Genomic DNA, 21911 nt, shown 5'->3' with positions numbered 1-21911 from the left:
GTTTAACGAATGTTTGTTCCCTTCCCCTTAAATTCCTTTCTGATCTCTTAGTTCAAGACCACAGCAGCAGCTTTTTGTAACTGAAGAAGCTCTATTGAATCAGAAGTATTTGTATAACAGATTAAATAATATAGAGAAAGAAAATTAAAGTTATATGGTGTGTTTATAATAGAAAACATCAAAAAGAATAGTGAAGTGTATTAGTTGGCATACTTTTGTTTTACCATTTTTTAAAAAATACTGTCTTGAAAATATGATGTTATCTTGTTTGGGTTTTGTAGCTAGAATAAAATGGCAGCTTGCTGGTTTTCAAGTGACTGTATGTCCTACTGCCAAACCTGGTCATTCAGGCTCCTGTGTTCTCAATAACTTTACTAAAATCGGGAAAAAGAAAATGTGGTGGGAGACTGGGAGGAATGGGAAGAGGGGCCGCAGGAAATATGCCCTTAATGACTTGCTCAAGCTTCTTCCCAGTCATTTCCCTTTGCTTTTCTGAAAAACACAACTCAAAATCCATTTCTTGCTTTCTCTTTTCTTCAGATTATATTGTTCCTTAGCTACCTGATTACTGTTTTCTTAATAATCTCTTCTTGATTTTGGAAAACTTCAATTTTCTCTTCCTCCATTTTCTTGGTAATATCTGCATAGTCCATTGAGCTTGAGGAGGGCATAACCCACTTTCACAGACAAGCTGATTCTCCTTCTCTAGTGATGGCAAATTAGATAAAGGTTGTTCTCTGGATATTCGCTTTAGCAGTTAGTTTTATAAGCCCTTGTTTTTTGTTTGTTTTTAAGAGTTGTGCCATTAAAGATGGGCTTTTGTCTCTCATGGCTGTTCAGTTATAAAAAGGAACTATGATTTTCTAATTAGTCTTAGGCTAGAGCTATATAATACCATAATACTCAGGTGGAAAAGTGAAAAAATATTTCAGCATAAGGACTACTTTTGGGTACTTCATTATATTCCAAGCACAGATACTGAAATCTTTTACATTTTTTTATGTCTCTTAATCTTTACAACTATCTTATGAGATTGTTTTAAAGATAAGGAAACTGAAAGTCACACAGCCAATAAGTGATAGAGTTGGGATTTGAATCCACGCCTGCCTGATCCCAAGCCTGTGCTCTGGACCAGCCAGTGTCATGTTCAGGGTACTCATGCTAAGCATATAAAGTTTGTGCTTTAATCAAGCCAGTGTCAAAGCTATATGCTTTTGTAAAGCCATGTCAATCAAAAAGCTAGCCAGTTGCTTAAACTTTTTCTTTTTTAATTAATTTTATTTATTTTTGGCTGTGTTGGGTCTTCATTGCTGCACATGGGCTTTCTCCAGTTGTGACGAGCGGGGGCTACTCTTCATTGCGGTGCATGGGCTACTCTTCGTTGTAGTGCGTGGGCTTCTCATTGCGGTGGCATCTCTTGCTGCGGAGCACGGGCTCTAGAGCGCAGGCTTAGTAGTTGTGGCGCACGGGCTTAGTTGCTCCACGGCATGTGGGATCTTCCCGGACCAGGGATCGAACCCGTGTCCCCTGCACTGGCAGGCGGATTCTTAACCACTGCACCACCAGGGAAGTCCCTGCTTAAACTTTTAAACTTTTTTCATGCAGATGTTTTAGGCTAGAAACATAAACAGTAATTGCATTTGGATGCTCTAAACCTATTTTTTTCAGCATCCAAAGTTCCATTCTCACAATTTTATTTCTAGAAATAGATACTTCTGGAATATTATAGGCTATTGCCTACCTTAACCTTTGGTCAAGATGATAAATCCTACTGGCTCAGCTATTCTAAGAGGTGATCAAATACTTGTTTCAGAACATAGAGAAGGGAAATTCTCCCAGATGAACAAGAGGCAGGCCCAAGAGGCACACACAGTGACCAGCTGTTCTGGTTTGCCCAGGACGAAGGGGTTTTCCAGGATATGAGACTTCCAGTGGCCAAACCAAGAAAGTCCTAGGTGCTACACCTAACCCCTATTTTACACATAGAGTCTGGATTCTGTAAGTTTACCCTCATCACTTTTTAAGATTGCCATATTAGAATGCACTATTACGAAAATATTCCCTTTTCATAGAGATAATACTGCAGGGAGAAATTTTCATATATAAAAGTAGGGGCTTGATAGATGTCTGTTTAGTTATATACACAAAAATATGTATATAATGAAAGAATATTTTAAAACAATTCATAGACAGTTTTCAAAATATGTACACAATTTCCAACGTTTACTGCTTGTTCGTTTTGTGTGATTTTATTCATATGCTGTTTCCTTAGAGATGCTTGCTTTATATTTCTGAATTAGATGCATTTATCATATTAGAGTGTTTTACTTCAGTTATATTTTCTTCTATCTCTCTTATCAGTTTAATTGATCTGGGTGTTCTTTAGTTACAGATGGAGATTAAGAAAAATGAGGAAATGAGGCTGTTAAGTGTGATTTGCCCAAAAAACCATCATCCTATAATACATACAAGTTGTAAATTAGTTGTATCTTTTTTTTTCAAACCATATAATTCTAATTCTGTATTCTAATGATGCCATCCTGTTACATGAATTATTGTGAAAGTAAAAAAATCTTAAATATTTTTACAGCTAAGATTTATTTTCTGGCCTAAGTAAAAAAAAAATCCACATCATTTAATTGTAAAGCAGAGGTAAAGATATATTTTTTAAAATATATATTCACAAGCATACATACTACCATGTGTGTGTGTTTGTTATATGAATAGAGAAAATGAGACACAGAGAGGAAGAGAAAAATGCAAGAGAGAGTGACAGCCAGAGTAAGAATAGATAGAAATGGTTGAAATTAGCCAATGTGACTTAACATTGGGGAATTCAAATGAGGTTTATGGGAAAAAGTAGTAGAATAACTTTAACACTCTGTGCCAGGCTCAGACCTGGAACCAGAATACTCAGATGAATAAGACACAGCCTGCCCTCAGGTAGCTCGTTGTCTAGTTGGGGGAGGAGACTTGTACATATGTAACTTGTAACACAGTAAAATAAGTGCAATTATAAAATGAAAGCAGCATTCAGTGTGGGTATAGTATGTATTTGTGGGAGAGGGGCTGCAGAAGAAGACTTCATGCAGGAATTGGTGCTTGAGCTGAGTCTTGAAGGGCGGGTGGGATGTGATCAGGTGGGCACGGGTTGGAAAAGGAGTGAGGGTGGTGGGAGAAGGACATTCCAGGAGCTCAAATGCTCAGAGGCATGAGATACAGTGGATAATAGGGGTCTTTTCAGAGATATTTGTTTAAGGAATGCACATGTCACGAGGGGACTTGCAAATATGTCAAAGCTTGGTTTGCAACAGAGACCTGATGATGGAGGGTTTATTTGGACTTTATTGCAGGAGAGTAATGTGATGAGAACTGTATAACAGTGGGTTAGACAGTAGATTGGTGGAAAAAGTCCTGGAGGCTGAGATGGTGATTAGGAGGCCATTGTTCAGAACAGAAAAGATCTGGAGGAGGTAAACTGAGGCAGTGGTAGTTCACACGGTGGGAGGTTGATAATTGAGGCAGTGGGAGTGATAAAGAGCGTGATGTCTGGTTTGATGGGAGGAGATCAGGGAAAAGAGGCCTCTGAGGTTGTGGTCTCACCCAGAGTATGTGGAATGAAACATAAGGTATGGAAAGGAAATGCTAGAACAGGTAAATATGTTTAGTTTCACCTATGTAAGTAAAGGAAAACAATTATATTTTGCTAATGATTATGCTTTGAATCGTTAGTAGTTTAGGTATTTCATTTTAAAAATGATTATGCTTATACTGGAGGTCGATTCTCAAAATTTTTTCACTGATAGGAGTCTGATCAAAAATGATTGGAGGGGGCTTCCCTGGTGGCGCAGTGGTTGAGAGTCCGCCTGCCGATGCAGGGGACACGGGTTCGTGCCCCGGTCTGGGAAGATCCCACATGCCGCAGAGCGGCTAGGCCCGTGAGCCATGGCTGCTGAGCCTGCGCATCCGGAGCCTGTGCTCTGCAAGGGGAGAGGCCACAACAGTGAGAGGCCCGCCTACCGCAAAAAAAAAAAAAAAAAAAAAATGATTGGAGGGTCTTCCCTGGTGGCGCAGTGGTTAAGAATCCGCCTGGCTATGCAGGGGACACAGGTTCGAGCCCTGGTCGGGAAGATCCCACATGCCATGGAGCAACTAAGCCCCTGTACCACAGCTACTGAGCCCACGAGCCACAACTACTGAAGACTGCGTGCCTAGAGCCCGTGCTCCGCAACTAGAGAAGCCACCACAATGAGAAGCCTGTGTACCTCAACGAAGAGTAGCCCCGCTCGCCGCAACTAGAGCAAAGCCCACGTGCAGCAACGAAGACCCAACGCAGCCAAAAATAAATAAATAAAATAAATTAAAAAAAAAAAAAAAAGATTGGAGACCAGGGAAGTCCCTGGCGGTCCAGGGGTTAGGACTCAGTGCTTTCATGGCCGTGGCCCAGGTTCAGTCCCTGGTCAGGGCACCAAGATCCCACAAACCACGTGGTGTGGCCAAATTAATTAATTAATTTAAAAAAATGATTGGAGATCAAAGAAGGCTTTAAGGCCGTGGTTTCCAGACTTTATATTCTTAGAACACTTTACACTTTTATTTAGGACCCCAAGGAACTTTTAATTATGTGGACTTTACTTATTTATATTTATTCTGTTAAAATTTACTGTATTAAAAGGTGAGAAATTTAAAAATATTTGTTTAGTAATTCATTTAAAGATAATAATAACAAACCCAGTACATGTTAGCATAAATAACATACTTATTATGAAAAACAATTCTATTTTCCAAAAGAAAAAGTTTAGTGAGAAGGACAGACTTGTTTTACATTTTTGCAAATCTCCTTAACGCCTGGCTTCATGGAAGACATCTGGATTCTCATGTCTTCTCTGTACTCAGTCTATTGCAATGTGCTTTTTTGGTTGAAGTTTATGAAGGAAATCTGGTCTCACACAAAGGAAAAGGGAGGGGTTTTCAATAGTCTTTTCAGGTAACTGTAGAAACTCTTCTTTGATACTATCCCAAAACTTGATGTATGATAGTTTTCCAAGGGTTAATTGCAATATGGAACCTGAAACCACATCAATATACTTTTTGTGCTCTGTAATATTAAATCAGTTTGTTTATTGTGTACTTTGAATAGGTCAGCATTTTGTCTGATTTTGTAACATCATGAATTGGTTATGTGAAAAATATTCTTTCTCTGAGTTATGCAAGAACTTTAAAATGTTGACATATTTTATTAAACAACAGCTAAAAAATTCACTTTTGTTAGTATCACCAATAGGCTTATCAGAAAATCTTTATATGTTGGGAAGCTGTCAAATCATGGTGTTGGATAAAAGTTTCCAAAAATTCTAATTTTTGCTGGAAAGCTCAAATTTTATCATTGGTAACAGTTATTGTCAGTTATTTTCCTTGTTTGTTTTCAAGAAAATGTCTGCCAAATACTCAAGTCTGAGAAACCATAGTTTGTGTCTGTCAGACATTCTTTCAAATACATACAGGGTTACATGGAAAAAGTGGCTACTTTAGCTGGTTACTAAAACAATTGCATAAGTGCTTTTTCTTGGCAACAATTGTAATTCAGATGAAGCATTTTTAAAAAATTTGTTTGCTTTTACTGTGAGTGAGTGGTGATGAAACATATAAGGTATGAAGTTGGATACCAATATCTTGATTTGTACTAAGGCTCTTGAAGTTTTTCTCACCATGTCTTTTGCACCAATAGCATAAATGTGAACACAGTGAAAAAAGCAGGAAACATGTCAGTATCATTATGAAAATAGTTTTGACTTCATGGACTCCATTGAAAGACCTTGAGGACCATCTTTTTAATAGCTGGTGGTTTAAGGTCATCCTAATACAGATGTGGGAAAGCATTACGTCACCTTCTGCTTTTTGAAAAGTTTAGAGAAAAAGCATTTCAAATTTCTGCTACTTTAAAAAAAATGAGATGATCTTATCTGAAACCCATGGCCTTGAAATAGTTTTTAAAAATTTCTTCCTTTTTAGTCTAAGGTAAAATGTTTAAAAGTTACTGTTTTAACTTTTCTAGCATTGGCATTTAGTAATCAGAAATGCCTTTTTTTTTTCTTGTCTCTAATGCCTACCATTTGACAGAGCGCTGACAACCAAATCACACAAAAGTAAATTCATTCCCTCTCCAGAAGCTTTCTGAAATATAGTTTTAGTTAAGGGTGATATTTTTTGGCTTCACAAAATTGATCGTTCAGGAACAGGTCTTATTTCATCGAAGTATATTATATGTAATAATGATAAATGTATAAATCAATCCAACTCATGTTTTAATGAGATAGTATCTCTTCCCTTAAATCATACAAAAGTTTGCTATATTTTAAAAGGTTTATTTAAAGTATAATTATTTTCATCTACCTCATTTCTTTAAGAATACTTTTTAATGCAATCACAGATGATCATCTGGGTCCTGAGTTAAATGCTAATTTCCTAAAATGTTTATGCATTATATTTGTTAAACTCATGTATTCTTTCTAATCATAGTCCAGGTCGCAATTTGAAAGTAATGAAAATGACCTTAATAACCCACCTAATGGGTCATAGTTAAAATTAGTTTTTAGATGACGGCTTTTGTGTTGTTTATAGGGTGATCCCCAAGAACAGACGATGTTGCAGAAGAAAGGCAAATGTTATATGAGTTAGAAGCCAGAGGAAATTTTTATGAAAAACAAAACTGGGGTTATTAGATGCTTAATAGAGAGAAAAAGATTAAGCCAAGAAACAAGAGCCTTAAATATTGCCCTGTGGTCTCAAGAAAGGGATAGTGAGTTGTAAGGGTTTTTTTTTTTCCTAACTAAAAGAATTTCAAATTTACAGAAAAGTAGAGAATAGTATAGCAAGCAACCATATGGTCACCACTTAAATGTAACCGTTGTTAATATTTTATTGCATTTTCTTCCTCTTTTTTTTTGCAAAGATATTTTAAACTAAAGACATGATATTTTACTCCTAAATAAGGTAGTTTGCATCTCTAAAAGATAAAAACTTACAAATATACATTTTACGATGATGGGATGATCTGAGAGTGCCAGAGGGCCTTTGTTTTGCAGACTGGGGTGTGCCAGGCTATGAAGTCTAGCAAAATAGCTTGGCATGATGAAGGGGATTTTATAAAATTGTTTAGAGGACCTAGAGGAGGAAGAACACTGAGCCAAGGGTAAAGGTGTGGAAGAGAGACAGAGATATTTTAATGGGCAAGTTTGATTAAATTTTGCTATTTGGGGCTTCTCTTTTGGCGCAGTGGTTGGGAGTCCCCCTGCCGATGCAGGGGACACGGGTTCGTGCCCCGGTCCGGGAGGATCCCACATGCTGTGGAGCGGCTGGGCCCGTGAGCCATGGCTGCTGAGCCTGCGCGTCCGGAGCCTCTGCTCTGCAACGGGAGAGGCCACAACAGTGAGAGACCCGCGTACCGCAAAAAGAAAAAAAAAAAAAATTTCTATTTGTTGTGTGATTTAACCATTTTCTCTATCTCTCCATAATGTCTTAATTTAAATTTACATTATTCATTCATGCTTTAGAAATTGGATTATTTTTTTGACTTGGCCCTGACCTTAGGGGGGTTGTGGAGTGAAAACCAAGGCTGCCCAATGTGTTCATTGGAACTGCACAGCTAACATCAGAGGGATCTAGGAACCCATACTTTGTAGAGTTTTAGCCAGTTAGTAACAGAATGTCCTATTAGAGTTACTTAATTACACCTCTTTTTTTTCTTCCATTGAAGTAATACGGTCTGGCTTAATTTATGCAATGTCTTCTTGTGTTTAGGTCTCGGATGTGGTTTATTATACACTGCAACAGTGACCATTACGTGCCAGTATTTCGACAGCCGCCGAGGCCTTGCACTTGGCCTGATTTCAACAGGTACATTTTCAATATAAGTACAGCATTGGCATTCTTCAGCCTTCTAATCAAAGTTAGAAGTTACAAAGCACAGATATGTTTAACCAACCATGCCCCCGCTGCCATTCAGGTAGCACAATTTATTTTACTCTAGTCTTAGAAGGAAATTTTATTTTCCCCTGTAAATATGGGTGTAGCTTTCAAAAAACCCTAAAATACATGTATGAAAAAGCTGGGGCATTAGATGTCCAGTATAATATTGGAGAAGAAAACTTATGGGTCCAGTAAATTGAGAGTCACATGCTGGTGAGAGCCTTGCTAAAAGAAGCAGAGAGCGCTTAAATAAAGCACCTGATCCCTGGGAAAGAGAGGAGAAATGGAAGGAAAATGGGTCCCTTCAGGCCACTGTCAGGAAGAACAATGCTGACACCTCTCCAGCTCCATTTATTGTGGAACTTACGGTTTTCCCAAAGTACTGGTTTGTGAATACATCTCGTTGGTCTATTTGCATATCCAAACAACAGACTGTTTACTCTTGTTATTCTTTTAATAATCAAGAGATGAATCACTGTGGACGGGGCGGGGGTGGGGGATGGGGGGGTGGGGGGGTGAGCAGCTGTGTGTATGTAAGTGTGTAAGTGTAAAAGCCTTCTGGACTTGCTCTGATATTGTAAAGTGGTGTTTTACTTTTCAGATGGATTTTTTTCTAAGCTATTTAGAGAACTTATCAAAATTTCTGTGGCCAGTGCTTTACGAGTTTGCTTAGGAGATAAAGCTGCCAAGCTTACTAAAACTTGTATTTAAGTTTACATTGCTACTTGTTTGTGGGTAGATATTCCTGGGAGGTCAGACTTTCAGATAAGCTGAGTACTTCAGTAGTGTATCTGGCAGCAGGATCCAAACTAATGTTTTGTTCCAGAGGCCAATGCAGTGGCAACAAAGTGCTTCCAGATCAAATTAAATCGAGCTGGATATTTACCCAAGGTGGTTTAAGGAAGCATTGCCAGGAAAGAAATGTGAATCATGGCCTAGGAGGAAACAGGACTGGAGTCTGAGGGCATGGCTAAGGCAGAACTGGGAGAAGAAAGAGAAAAAACAAAAGATGGAGAATCCAGAGCAGTTGGAAGGCAGTTTAAAGAACCTGACAGCATCTCCCACAAGTGTGGGAGGGAGTGTGAGAGCAGGCCTGGCAGCTTAAAGGATAATAGGTCTTACCTATTACTTACCTATACTGTATTTTTTGTAGAGGCACTATAACGTAGTGACAAGCCTGGACCCTGGAGCCAGTCTGCTTGGTTTTGAATCCTGTGTCACTCAGTAGCTGTCTGGTGATGGACAAGTTACCTGTTCTGTGAAATTAACTGTTAAGCCTCAGTTTTCTGAACTGTAAAATGGGGATAATAATAGTACCCATCTGTTGGGCTGCACCCTGTAAGGCCCGTGCTTGCCCAGCTTCAAAACAGAAGAAAGAGCCTGGAGTCAGCGACAGAGAAATCAATGGTTTAATGGAAGCGGGGAGCTTACAAATCCAAAGCAAGATCCTGGAGTGATGCCCCACCGTGTGTGGTAGAGGGTGGGCTAGACATGGATGCAGGTTTTCACTCCCGGGGTGGGGAGGGGAGATTGCCAGTTATAGGGCAATTGACATCAGGTTGGCTCATTGGTTACCGGGAAACTAGCAGAGAGGCACACACCTTCCCACCCCTTGGATAAGAGAAATCACTAGGTGGGGCCTGGGGCCAGTATATAGGAAGGTCAGTCATGCGAGTAGGTGTAGGTGAAGCAGGCACTGGTCAGGCAGGGGATGTGCAGAGAGCAAGAGAACAGCCATCTTGGGTGGCCTGACCATACACCATCACATTGGGTTATTGGGAATATTAAAGGAACATATGTGTAAGGCACATGGCAGGGGCTCTAAAAGTGTTAGTCATTATAATTATGACCTAGGTTTCCTTTAACGTCCGAATTTATTTGTGATGAAGATGTTGGAAATTGTATGCTGAGAGAGCTGCTCTTGCTTTCACTCAGTCTAAAGAGGAGAGCATAAGAGACTGGGCTGTGGCACACTGAACCAAAATGGATTGACTGTGGACAATCTAGATTTGGCAGAATTGGGGAGTTTTTAGTTGTAACACATAGGAAGTTAGATGAGGCAAAATTAAGGAGCAGCATGAATCCACTGTCTTTGTCTATTCAGGCTGCTGTAAAGTAGCATAGATTGAGTGGCTTATACAGAATAGAAATTTATTTCTCACAGTTCTGGAGGCTGGAAGTCTGAGATCAGGGTGTCAAGGTCAGCATGGTTAGATTCTGCTGAGAGCCCTCTTCTGGGTTACAGACTGCCACCTTCTCCCTTTGTCCTCATGTGGCAGAAGGGAAGAAGAAGCTCTCTGAGGTTCTCTTTTATAAGGGCACTAATCCCATTCAGGAGGGTTCTACCCTATGACCTAATCACCTCTCAAAGGAGAAACCTCCTAATTCCATCACACTGGGGGTTAAGATTTCAACTTACAAATTTTGGAGAGACACAAACCTCACACTGTAGTATCCACCTTCAGTGAAAGTGGTGACAAGAAAAACAAAACTCACAGTAGAGTTTTTCTTTAATTGAAAAAAAACCCCAAAAGCAAAATATAGTTGAAATAATGTGACCTGGGACTTCCCTGGCGGTCCAGGGGTTAAGACTTCGCCTTCCAGTGCAGGGGGTGCGGGTTCGATCCCTGGTTGGGGAGCTCAGATCCCACAGGCCTCGGGGCAAAAAAACCAAAGCATAAAACAGAAGCAGTATTGTAACAAATTCAATAAGGACTTTAAAAATGGTCCATGTCAAGAAAAAAATCTAAAAAAAAAAAAAAAAGAAAGAAATAATGAGACCTAGTTGAAATATAGTGATCCAGTTGAAAGAAAGAAATATGGGCATGAAATGGAGGTTTTGGGGAAACGATCTTAATCCCTGGTGAACAGGGATTGATAAACTAATGCCCATGGACCAAAACTGGTCTATTACCTGTTTTGGACAGCTCGTGAGCTAAAAATGGTTTTTACATTTTTGTTTCATTGAAAAAAGATCGAAAGAACAATATTTCATGGCACATGAAAATTACGTAAAATTAAAGTTTCAGTGTCCATAAATAAAGCTTTATTGAAACACAGCCATATTCGTTCCTTCATGATTCTTCTCTGGCTGCTTTCACACTTCAAGGGCCAAGTTGAGCATTTGTGACAGAGATTGTATGGCCCACTATGCCTTAATTATTTACTCTCTAGCCCTTTATAGAAAAAGTCTGTTGACCCCTGGTCTTAATCAAAGCATGAGTGTATCTCTTATTGGTTCAGGTTCCCTGAACATCAATTCATATTTTCCCTCTTTGTGATAATGTATACTTTAGGCATGCATGGAAGCATAATTAGTGTTTTATTTCACTTTTTCCTTTATAGTGATGATTTTTAAATTGGGATTTTATTTTTGAAGATTAAAAATTATGGTTTTACAGTTTACACAGTTCCACAAGAGAGCTCTAATTACTCTTCACTGCCCTGAAAGAATCCCTGCATCTTTTTTTTTCTCTTCTTTTTGGCCAAGCCTCATGGCTTGTGGGATCTTAGTTCCCCCACCAGGGATCGAACCTGGGCCCTCTTCAGTGAGAGTGCGGAGTCCTAACCACTGGACCGCCAGGGAATTCCCTCCTGCATCGTTCTAAGCCATAACTACATTCTCATGGGCTGTGGGCTCTAAAGAAACTAATGTCCAAAGTGGAATTTTATTTTGCTGCCCTGTCATACACTTAGCATATCATAGGTGTTTGATAAAACCTATTGAATTGATTTTATATGTTTCCCTTATATTTCATGATGTTGACAGATAAAGTTAGCTGGTGAGCAATGGGGAATTATTTATTTTCTCAACTTAAGGTCAAAATACAGAGCTTTCAAAATACCAAGAATATATATATATATATATATTTTTTTTTTTTTTTGCGGTACGCAGGCCTCTCACTGTCGTGGCCTCTCCCGTTGCGGAGCACAGGCTCTGAACACGTAGGCTCAGTGGCCATGGCTCACGGGCCCAGCCGCTCCGCGGCATGTGGGATCTTCCTGGACCGGGTCACGAACCCGTGTCCCCTGCATCAGCAGGCGGACTCTCAACCACTGCGCCACCAGGGAAGCCCCCCAAGAATATTTTTAAGTGTCTAATTATGTGGCACTTTTTTAGAACTTCTACAAAGAAATGGTGTTAGAGAAAAATATGAATTAATAATGAATGGATGCAAATGCAGTATGGAATTATATGAAAGGTCCTCTTTTCAATTCTTTCAGTTCATTTTCTGAAATGCTTTCAACTTTTGAAGTATGTGCCACTTTTAAAAAGATAAGGCAGAATTCAATTCGTCTACTTTTATAACTTCTCAGTAGTCAGCAAAGAGATACTTTCTTGGTAGCCACAAAAAGATACTATTTTAGCTGTCATTACATTATTGTGAGCTGTTAATTAACGTTTACAAGTGAAGATTTTTTTCTTTGGGGATGAAGGAGTTAACTTTAAATATATTAGGAAGGGACAGCTGTGATACCAAAACAAAAAAGAAAAGTTTTCTTATAACTCTAAGACAAAGCCATTTGGTTATTTGTAAGAATTTTTGATGGGTTTTTACCATAAGCTTGGCATCCTATTGGGGTTTTGATATAATTTGGTATAGACCATTTAAAAAGTATGATCAACCTATTTAGACTATTTTTTAAATTATAGATCTACTTATTTCTTTCCTGTGTTTTCACGTGACATTTCTCAGTGGTATTTAAATTTTAAAACAATCAAAAACTTGAAATCAGAGCCATATAAGAACACTGCAAATTAATTGGGCTAATGTAACTTTCCATTCCAGTGTGGTTAGTGTGATCTGTGCTTTAAAAATGGAGTATTTACAGTGTTGCCCAAATGTGCAAACCAGGCATATTTTGTAATTTTAATACCCTATCAGAGTTCACTTTACTGTTCTCATAGTTTATTAATATCAAGCATCCATTCTGGTGATTAGCAATGGATTTGAGCTATCAAACCACTATAAATATCCTAAAACTAAAATATATCCTTCATCTCAAAAAATAAAACGTGAGAACTTTTCTTTTCCAAAAGGAATGCATATATAACATGGAGCCAGAAAAGTACTTTTTTAAGTACCCAAAAAGGAGTTGCATAGGTATTTGTTAAGGACGTTGGGCTCCTGCTGTCAGACTGGGTGTGAATCCTTCTTAGGGCATTTACAGCTTTCTGATGTGTGGCAAATTTCTCAAACTTTCTAGCCCTAGGTCACTTCAAGTGTAGACTGGGAATAATAATAGGACCTACCCAATAGGGTTATTGTAAGGATGAAACAAGATGGTGCAATGGAATGTATTTAACACAGTGTCTGACCTACAAATGCGAATTCTTAAATTGTCACTATTGTTGTTGTTATTATCTTCAGCATTCTTGCTGTGATTTTAATATGAAGGCACACACATGAATGCCAGTGTAAAAAAAGAAATCAAATTGTAATACTAATAATGCTTGTCCTGAGAGCCCCAAATGATAAGAGATTAAACAGTTACCATTTCCTTTTTAGGTTCAAGCATTGGACTTTTTATATATGCTGCTCTGCAGAGACTGCTGATTGAGTTCTATGGACTGGACGGATGCCTGCTGATTGTAGGTGCTTTAGCTTTAAATATATTAGCCTGTGGCAGTCTAATGAGACCCCTTCAGTCCTCTGATTGCACTTTGCCTGAAAAATTAGCTCTGGAAAATATACCAGATAGATACTCGATTTACAATGAAAAAGAAAAGAACCTGGAAGAAAACATAAACATTCTTGAAAAGACCTACCGTGGTGAGGAAACATGTAAGAGCACTTTAGCCAGTGGTGACTGGAAACCAGAGAGTCTGCTTCATAAAAACCCAACAACAATGGCACACACAAAAGAGAGTGAAACGTACAAAAAGAAAGTTGCAGAACGGACATATTTTTGCAAACAGCTTGCCAAGAGGAAATGGCGGTTATATAAAAACTACTGTGAAGAAACTATGGCTCTTTTTAAAAACAAAGTATTTTTAGCACTCTTCATCACCATCTTTCTTTTTGACATCGGAGGGTTTCCACCTTCATTACTTATGGAAGATGTAGCAAGAAGTTCAAATGTGAAAGAAGAAGAGTTTCCTATGCCACTTATTTCCATTATTGGCATTATGACAGCAGTTGGTAAACTCATTTTAGGGATACTGGCTGACTTCAAGTGGATTAATACCTTATATCTTTATGTAGCTACCTTGATAATTATGAGCCTGGCCTTATGTGCAATTCCGTTTGCCAAAAGTTATGTCACGTTGGCACTACTTTCTGGGATCCTAGGGTTTCTTACTGGTAATTGGTCCATCTTTCCTTATGTAACCACGAAGACTGTGGGAATTGAAAAATTAGCCCATGCCTACGGGATATTAATGTTCTTTGCTGGACTTGGAAATAGCCTTGGACCACCAATTGTTGGTAAGATATTTATCATAAAGTCAATCCATTTTACTGTTCTTCTTTGTAACATCTCTGGATACAGAAATTCATACCGTAATAATAGCACAGATTTATACAAAATAAACCTGCGTAGAATGTCTCCTGATCGTGATTTATTCAAAATCACTTTGATGTAGTTGGAAAAGCCAGTACACTTGCTCAGGAATTTGTGTTTATTCTTCATCTGGGAGAAACCCAAAATGCCTGCTTATTCTTGTCCAACTATTTGAGAAATTCTCCTCCTCTAACTCCCATTAGGCCACTTTTTGGGAGTAGATTGGGTAATATATATCCTAATCTGCACTGTATATAAATTTTTTAAATTAATTTTTTTATTGCAGTATAGTTGGTTTACAATGTTGTGTTAGTTTCTGCTCTACAGCAAAGTGAGTCAGTTATACATACACATATATCCACTCTTTTTTAGATTCTATTCCCATATATATAGATCATTACAGAGCACTGAGTAGAGTTCCCTGTGCTATTCAGTAGGTCTTTATTAGTTATCTATTCTATATATAGTAGTGTGTATATGTCAATCCCATGAACTGTATATAAATTGATGAAATTAGAGTATTCCTATTCATACTATGTCTATCAAACTCACTTTTTTCTTCCTCTCTTTTCAGGTTGGTTTTATGACTGGACCCACACCTATGACATTGCATTTTATTTTAGTGGCTTCTGCGTCCTGCTGGGAGGTTTTATTCTGCTGCTGGCAGCCGTGCCTTCCTGGGATACATGCAACAAGCAACTCCCCAAGCCAGCTCCAGCAACCTTTTTGTACAAAGTGGCCTCTAATTCTTCTAATGTTTAGAGGAATATTGGAAGGCACTGAAGACTGTTTTCTCATAGCAAAATTGCACTGTGGCTGATCTGAATGAATTTTTTTTTTTTTACATATCCTATTCTCTATGTACTGTATATGTAGCCTCTATCTCCTGTATTTTTTTTTTTCTCTTTTTCCCTCTTTCCAAGAAGTGGGACTCTTCTGTTTTACTGTTATTCATGAGTTCTGGACGTTGTGGTCATTTTGGCCAGCCTCAGAAGGCTTTCTCTGTGTAAAGAAATATGATTTCTCTGCAGACTCCATTAGTTCCATTGCAAGGCAGCCAGAGGAGACTCTAGCTATTTTAAAACTGGTGCAAGCAGCGTGACGAGATATGTGTGTAGCCTGCCAGGGTCTAACTCACTCTCTTCTCTCTGCTAGCCTCGCTAGTAAATAGAAGACTTCGAGCCAGTCAGGAAATGAAAGGGGTTCCTAAAACAGCGTTAAGAATTGCAGTGGCACAAAATTGATCATTTTCTAAAAATGATATTTGAAACTGTTGTCACCAGTTTTCATTACAGTAAGTCCCCTACCTATGAACCTTCAAGTTGCGAACTTTCAAAGGTATGAAGTGTGTTTGCATGTCTAATCACATAAGTTAGTTCATGTGTCTGGCGTAGATTGTCGTGTGCGTGCATCCTCTACAAGTGGTTGTGCTTTTGTGTACAGTACTGTATAGACTACAGTAGTACAGTTTCTTTATTTCAAGCCCAGGATGTCCAAAAGCAAGCGTCAAAGCAGTGATGATGTAGCTGGTACTACTGTACTTTTCAAAGTACTGTACTGTAAGATTAAAAATGTTTTCTTTCTTTTTTGTGTTTTTTTTTTTTTTTTTTTTTTTGCGGTACGCGGGCCTCTCACTGTCGTGGCCTTTCCCATTGTGGAGCACAGGCTCCGGACGCGCAGGCTCAGCGGCCATGGCTCACGGGCCCAGCCGCTCCGCGGCATGTGGGATCTTCCCGGACCGGGGCATGAACCCGCGTCCCCTGCATCAGCAGGCGGACTCTCAACCACTGCGCCACCAGGGAAGCCCTTGTGTTTGTTTTTTATGTATTATTTGTGTGAAAAAGTATTATAAACCTATTACAGTACAGTACTATAGAGCCGATTGTGTTAGTTGGGTAGGTAGGCTAACTTTGTTGAACTTACGAACAAATTGGACTTCGCATGCACTCTCAGAATGGAACTCATTTGTACGTAGGGGACTTACTGTGTTCTGTTTACCTTGATGAACCACCCACATGTTTGGTGCCCACTGAGGATACATCCTTTCAATTCCCAAGGTGTTTGCTGAGTTGCAGGCAATCTCCAAACAGAGGAGTAGAATCACTGTAGCCTTTCTTCATGGTTGGCCGCTGGAACCTCGCTCACTTTTGTTTGTCAGCATCCACTCAGCTGATGTTTCCCAAGAAGTGCTGATTTTACCTGTTTCCAAATTGGAAATGCATATTTAAACCATTCCGTTCTGGCAAATGGGAAACATCCATTTGCTTTGGGCACAGTGGGGATGAGTTGCAAGTCCTTGCATGTCTTGTCAGTGAAGCATTTATTTGCTACTATCAGATTTTATCACTATCCAATTTTAATTCAAGGGCAGAACTAAAAATGTGTGTGTGTGTGGATGTGCACACGTTGTGCTCTGAGCCTGTGTGCTATTCAGTACGTGGGAAGGGAAAAAGGCAATAAGAAATTGATACCCTCCTCCAACTTTATTCACTCTTAAGAAAAATGTTCTAGGAAGAAAATCAACATTTAATATGTTGACATTTTTCTAAAGAAATGTTTTAAAAACTTTGCTATGCATCAGAATCTTCTTTAGATCCTTTTTAGAATGTAGTTGCCTGAGTACCACTAGTAGAGACTTTATTTATGTAGCTCTAGGTTGTGGGCTAAGCATCTGTATTTTTTTTTTTTTCTTTTTTGCAGTACGCGGGCCTCTCACTGCTGTGGCCTCTCCCGTTGTGGAGCACAGGCTCCGGACATGCAGGCCCAGTGGCCATGGCTCACGGGCCCAGCCGCTCCGCAGCATGTGGGATCTTCCCGGACCGGGGCACAAACCCGTGTCCCCTGCATTGGCAGGCAGACTCTCAACCACTGTGCCACCAGGGAAGCCCAAGCATCTGTATTTTTAATGAACTCTTTAAGTGATTCTGAGAGCACAACCTGAGTTGAGAATGACTGTTTTAAGATGGACAGTAGAGAAACATTTTTTTTTCTCTTAAATAAAAAAACAAACAAAAAACCCATTGAGGTGAGGGGTTTTTAATAAATAGCCAAGTTTGGTTCTTTAAATAGGAGGCACTCTTCCCATTGTGCCAAAATTGTCTTTTCATTTCTTTTGAAATATGTAAGGTTATTTTATACTTCTATGTTGCCTTTCTTCAAAGGCGCCTGAAGCACTTTATAAGCATGAATCCCCACAGCACCTCAGTGAGGTTGGTAAATAGTGCTTTTCTAGGCAGTAAACCTGGAGTGTGGGGAATTTCATAACTGAGCGAATCCTATTCAATAACCCAATAATGGGGCTCCAAAGCACCTTGGACTTCTGCTCCATATTCAGACTTCTGGAAACTTTTCTATGCCTCACTCTTTAGTCACTGTCAAGGTTAGTAAGTAAAATAAATAGCATTCAAAAAAAACTAAAGGAAATGTTTTTGTGATAAAAGTTTCTTTTGCCAATATCATGTTCGGGAAATCCAATAACCTTTTCTTAACTCTTATGCCATCCCCACATTCATCAATGTTGATACTTGTCCAAGTGCATCTTTACCATGGCTACTAATGTCTTCCAGCGTGTGCATTATCCATTGTCTAGGGAATGAATTTTAAGTTACAATAAAATACTTTTTGTTTGTTTTGCCTCAGTGTGGTTGCTTTTTCTCTTCTTAGCCCCCCGAATTACAGTCATACTTTACTTGAATGTAAAAATATGAATTCTCTGATTTCACTTCAGATCCAGAATCTGGTGATATAGATATTAGCACATTCAAAAGTCAATTTGCTAAACCATTTTGACCATTGCCTTCCAAAAAGCTAAAATATCAGTCCTACAGAATCCTTTTGAGGAAAGGGAGATGGATGCCCCTTTGGAATTATTAGTATTGATCTTGCTACTCATTAATGGAATTCTTGGTCTGTTCCAATCACATTATATTATTCATCCCTCATAATAGCCCTGTGAGATGGGGTTTATGACCCTCTTTGTATGGTATGAAACATAATTGCCATGACATAAACAACATACACAAGTAATTTCCAAAAGCAAAATGAGAAAGGTTTCTAGCAAACCCTTTGATTTCTAACATGGCTAGGAAATGGGGCCTAGCTGGGAGGGTTGCTATAAAGCCAGTCCTTTAGGGAATAGAGGGGTCATGTTTATGTAAATAATTATTCTTGACTTGCCTATTTCCTAAGCATTTAAAAAACCCATTTAATAATGAAATTTTATTGATTAGAATATGATCTTTCTTTTGTGACTCAAGATATTTCTTGACATTCCAAGTGCCTGGGGCTGATTTGGGGAAATATATGAAATAAAATCTTCACTGACTCTAACATCTTCTCACTTCTGCTTTCTGCTTTCTCTCCTTCTCTCTCTCTCTCTCTCTCTCTGATGGGCCTCCTAGAAGCCAGTTGGTGATCTGATTTTCTCTAGGGTGACCGTGTCTTCAGGGGAGAAGGTTCAGCCACCAACTTTTAAAGTCCCCATGAGAAACAGTCCCAAGAATCAGGAGTTCCTGCTCGGGGAGGTCATGACCGAGCAGGATGGCAGTTGTCTTGTACTGGCCAGAAGGGCCCGTGACCTCAGTCAGCCTCAACTTCTAGTAATCACTGTAGGATTATCTCATCTCAGGACATTACAGGAAATGAAGAGCTCTGTTTTTAATAAAAGAATGTCTCCTTTTTTCTTTGACTTGGAAGGAGTGTTATATTAAACACATAAATACACAACTTACATGAGCAAAGCCGTACAATTTCTCCTTCATTAATATTAACAATCTTGGGACCTTTTGTTCTATAGTTGATTGTGTCTGAAGAATGCCAGTTAGTAAGATGCCTCTGAATAAGGAGTTTAATGACAGTTAAAATGATCCGAGATCTGTGAATAATACATGGATAATACTTGGAGAGACAGTGTACATACTTATTAGGGTTGTGATTCCTGGGTTCAAATCCCAGCCCAGTTCCTGTGGCTGGGTGATGGTCAGCAAATTATTTAGCCTCTCAAAGCCTGTCTTCTCATTTGTCATACACGTCATAGGGCTATTGTGGGAATTGAATAAGATAACCCATATGTATACCTGGCACATGTGCAGTAAATATTAGCTATTATTATTTTTGTTGTGGTCATTATTCTTTAGTGAGTGTGTGGCTTCTCAGTACCCAGGGGAAGTATCCAGTGTTCCTGGGCCCAGGTGTAGGATATGTGTTTGCCCTGAAGAGTCTCATTTAGAAGAAGGAGAATAAGCCTTCTGTCACAGCTCTTGCCCTCCCCCATGCATGTTCTTGTCAAAATCTTGCATCCTTAGGGATTCATGACTCAGCACATTTTTCTGAAATTGCCATTCAGAAGCCCTGACACAAAACAAAACAAAACACACACTGTTCCTCCACAAATCACATAGAATCCACTTTGCAAATTGAATTACTATGGGAATTTGAACTTTTATTTTTTTCCTTAAGAACTGATCACAAGCTGCTTGGAAGGCGGGACTGAAATTGGGCAGAAAGCAAAATGCTCCCGTTTGTTTACTGAGTACTAATTGGCTTCAGCTCAGGGCCCTTACCTCACTGCCTGCCCAGTATGCCTTTGAGATTTACCCTTGAGGGAGTGTAATTCCTTGCCAGATCCTCTGGGATTCTACTCCCAGCAGATTCTATTCCTAAATCATGTTAGTTGCTTTTTACTACATACATTCCTTGTCCCACCGAGTCATTTACTTTTATTTTCCCTTCAAAAATAAAAAGATATATATCTTTTAAAATTTCATCAGTTTTCTCTATGTGATAGTCTAAAATCTTTGGTAAGCAGCATGTTTTTGGAAAAGAATAATGAACTGCTGTCAAGGTGCTGAACTGCTGTAGGTCACCTTAAAACTACATAGCCACAGAGATAAGCCTGGTTTTTCTTCCAGGGAACGTCCCTAATGTGATAAGGCAAGTTGTCATTCATTCAGCTTACATCTGAAAACTCCTGAACATTGCAGCGTTAAGAGGGCATTTCTAGACTAGACCAGATGACTCTAGCACCATAACAACAAAGGAGACCAGGTGGGACTGGTTAGATCAACCTCTAAGGAGTGATGGACGAGGGTCAGCAGCTCATTTGCATACAGTCGCCAAGGCTGCCGGGAGGGTGCCATTTTGAAAAGTCCTGGGAAATGTATCTCCCTAAAGGTCAAAGGTGAACAAGAACCAGGTGGAGGAATCATTTGAGGCCGGTGAGAGGGCTGTGGTACACACAGAGTCGGGATGGGCTCAGGCCCCTGGACAGAACTGTATGTAGAGTGCAGGTTTGTTCCATTAAATGGGACCGTCCATTTTCCAAGACTAAAAACGACTGTAACTTTCAAGGGGCATTTAGCCGTCACCAGGTGAGAGGCATAAGCGGGGGAAAAGAGTTCTGTCTGCGCCTAATTCTCAAGGCTCTGGGAAGTGGTGTGAACCAAAGAAAGGTGACAATAGAAGCACCAAGGAACCCAAGCAGTCAGCTCTGATGGGACTAGGAACGGATGTGCCAAAGAAATCTGAAAGTGTGTGTGTGTCCATGCATGCACGTGTGCGTGCGTGCGTGAAAGAGAGAGAGGTTGAGAGAAAGATGGGGAGGGATGTGTCTTCATTATCTCAGCCCGAAGCCCACCATGAAACATCTCAGGAAGATCTTGTTTCAGGACCTGGGGCATCCCAGTCTTTCCAGAAAGACCTGAAAATTGAAAACCTCTGGGTTGTTTTTAGGCAAGAGGAAGATTCTTTTCAGCTGGGCTTCTTCAGGAAGTTCGAGGTAGATTTCCTCTGTGGGTTATTGGTTTTGCCTTAGAGGGGTTTGCGTAACCCCGCCCTCCTCAAAGGAACTTCGGGAAGGGTGTGGGCTCTCCGTAATGAGACGGCAGGTCAGTGCCTAGTTTGCTAGGCCAGGTCTGTGAGTGCGAGCATACCCCTAGGAAATCCGGTGGAACGCCGAGGGCTGCCGTAAATACCTGGTAAGCTGGACATCAAAGATAGGTGGTAATAAGAAAATAGCCCGGCAGTGGGGAGGAAGCATGGGCTCTGGAGTCCAGCAGAGCAGGTTTTGACTTCCTAGGTCCTCCGTTTACCACCTCACTTGATGGGTAATCTTTTGGTTTGTTAAACTCTCTGAGCACAGTTTTTGTTATTGCTGAATGTATTGTTGGAATGTTTAGGAATAATAGATGCAAAATGTCCAGTGTGTAGTTGTTTCTAAAAAAATAGAAATTGGGCTTCCCTGGTGGCGCAGTGGTTGAGAGTCCGCCTGCCGATGCAGGGGACACGGGTTCGTGACCCGGTCCGCGAAGATCCCACATGCCGCGGAGCGGCTGGGCCCGTGAGCCATGGCCGCTGAGCCTGCGCGTCCGGAGCCTGTGCTCCTCAACGGGAGAGACCGCAACAGTGAGAGGCCCGCGTACCGCAAAAAGAAAAAAAAAAAA

The 21911-nt window shown here is 39.8% G+C and overlaps 1 protein-coding gene across 5 annotated transcripts in view; it reads left to right on the top strand.

The window, feature by feature from the left end:
* SLC16A9 (solute carrier family 16 member 9) overlaps positions 1–16251 on the top strand; it is a 69348-nt gene extending 53097 nt beyond the window's left edge. For all 5 annotated transcript variants that reach the window (XM_081252302.1, XM_081252301.1, XM_081252298.1 and 2 more), the window contains 3 exons: positions 7801–7896; positions 13479–14396; positions 15047–16251. In XM_081252302.1, the coding sequence (XP_081108428.1) occupies positions 7801–7896; positions 13479–14396; positions 15047–15234 (1202 nt within the window). In that variant the 3' untranslated portion in view covers positions 15235–16251. The remainder of the gene's footprint in view (positions 1–7800; positions 7897–13478; positions 14397–15046) is intronic.
* Positions 16252–21911: the final 5660 nt, after the last annotated feature.

Source organism: Mesoplodon bidens (genome assembly GCF_964165515.1).
Source record: "Mesoplodon bidens genome assembly, chromosome: 1".
In the NCBI taxonomy this organism is placed as follows: Eukaryota; Metazoa; Chordata; class Mammalia; order Artiodactyla; family Ziphiidae; genus Mesoplodon; species Mesoplodon bidens.
The sequence above is the reverse complement of the archived record's forward strand: the minus strand, read 5'-3'. Positions and strand labels throughout refer to the sequence as shown.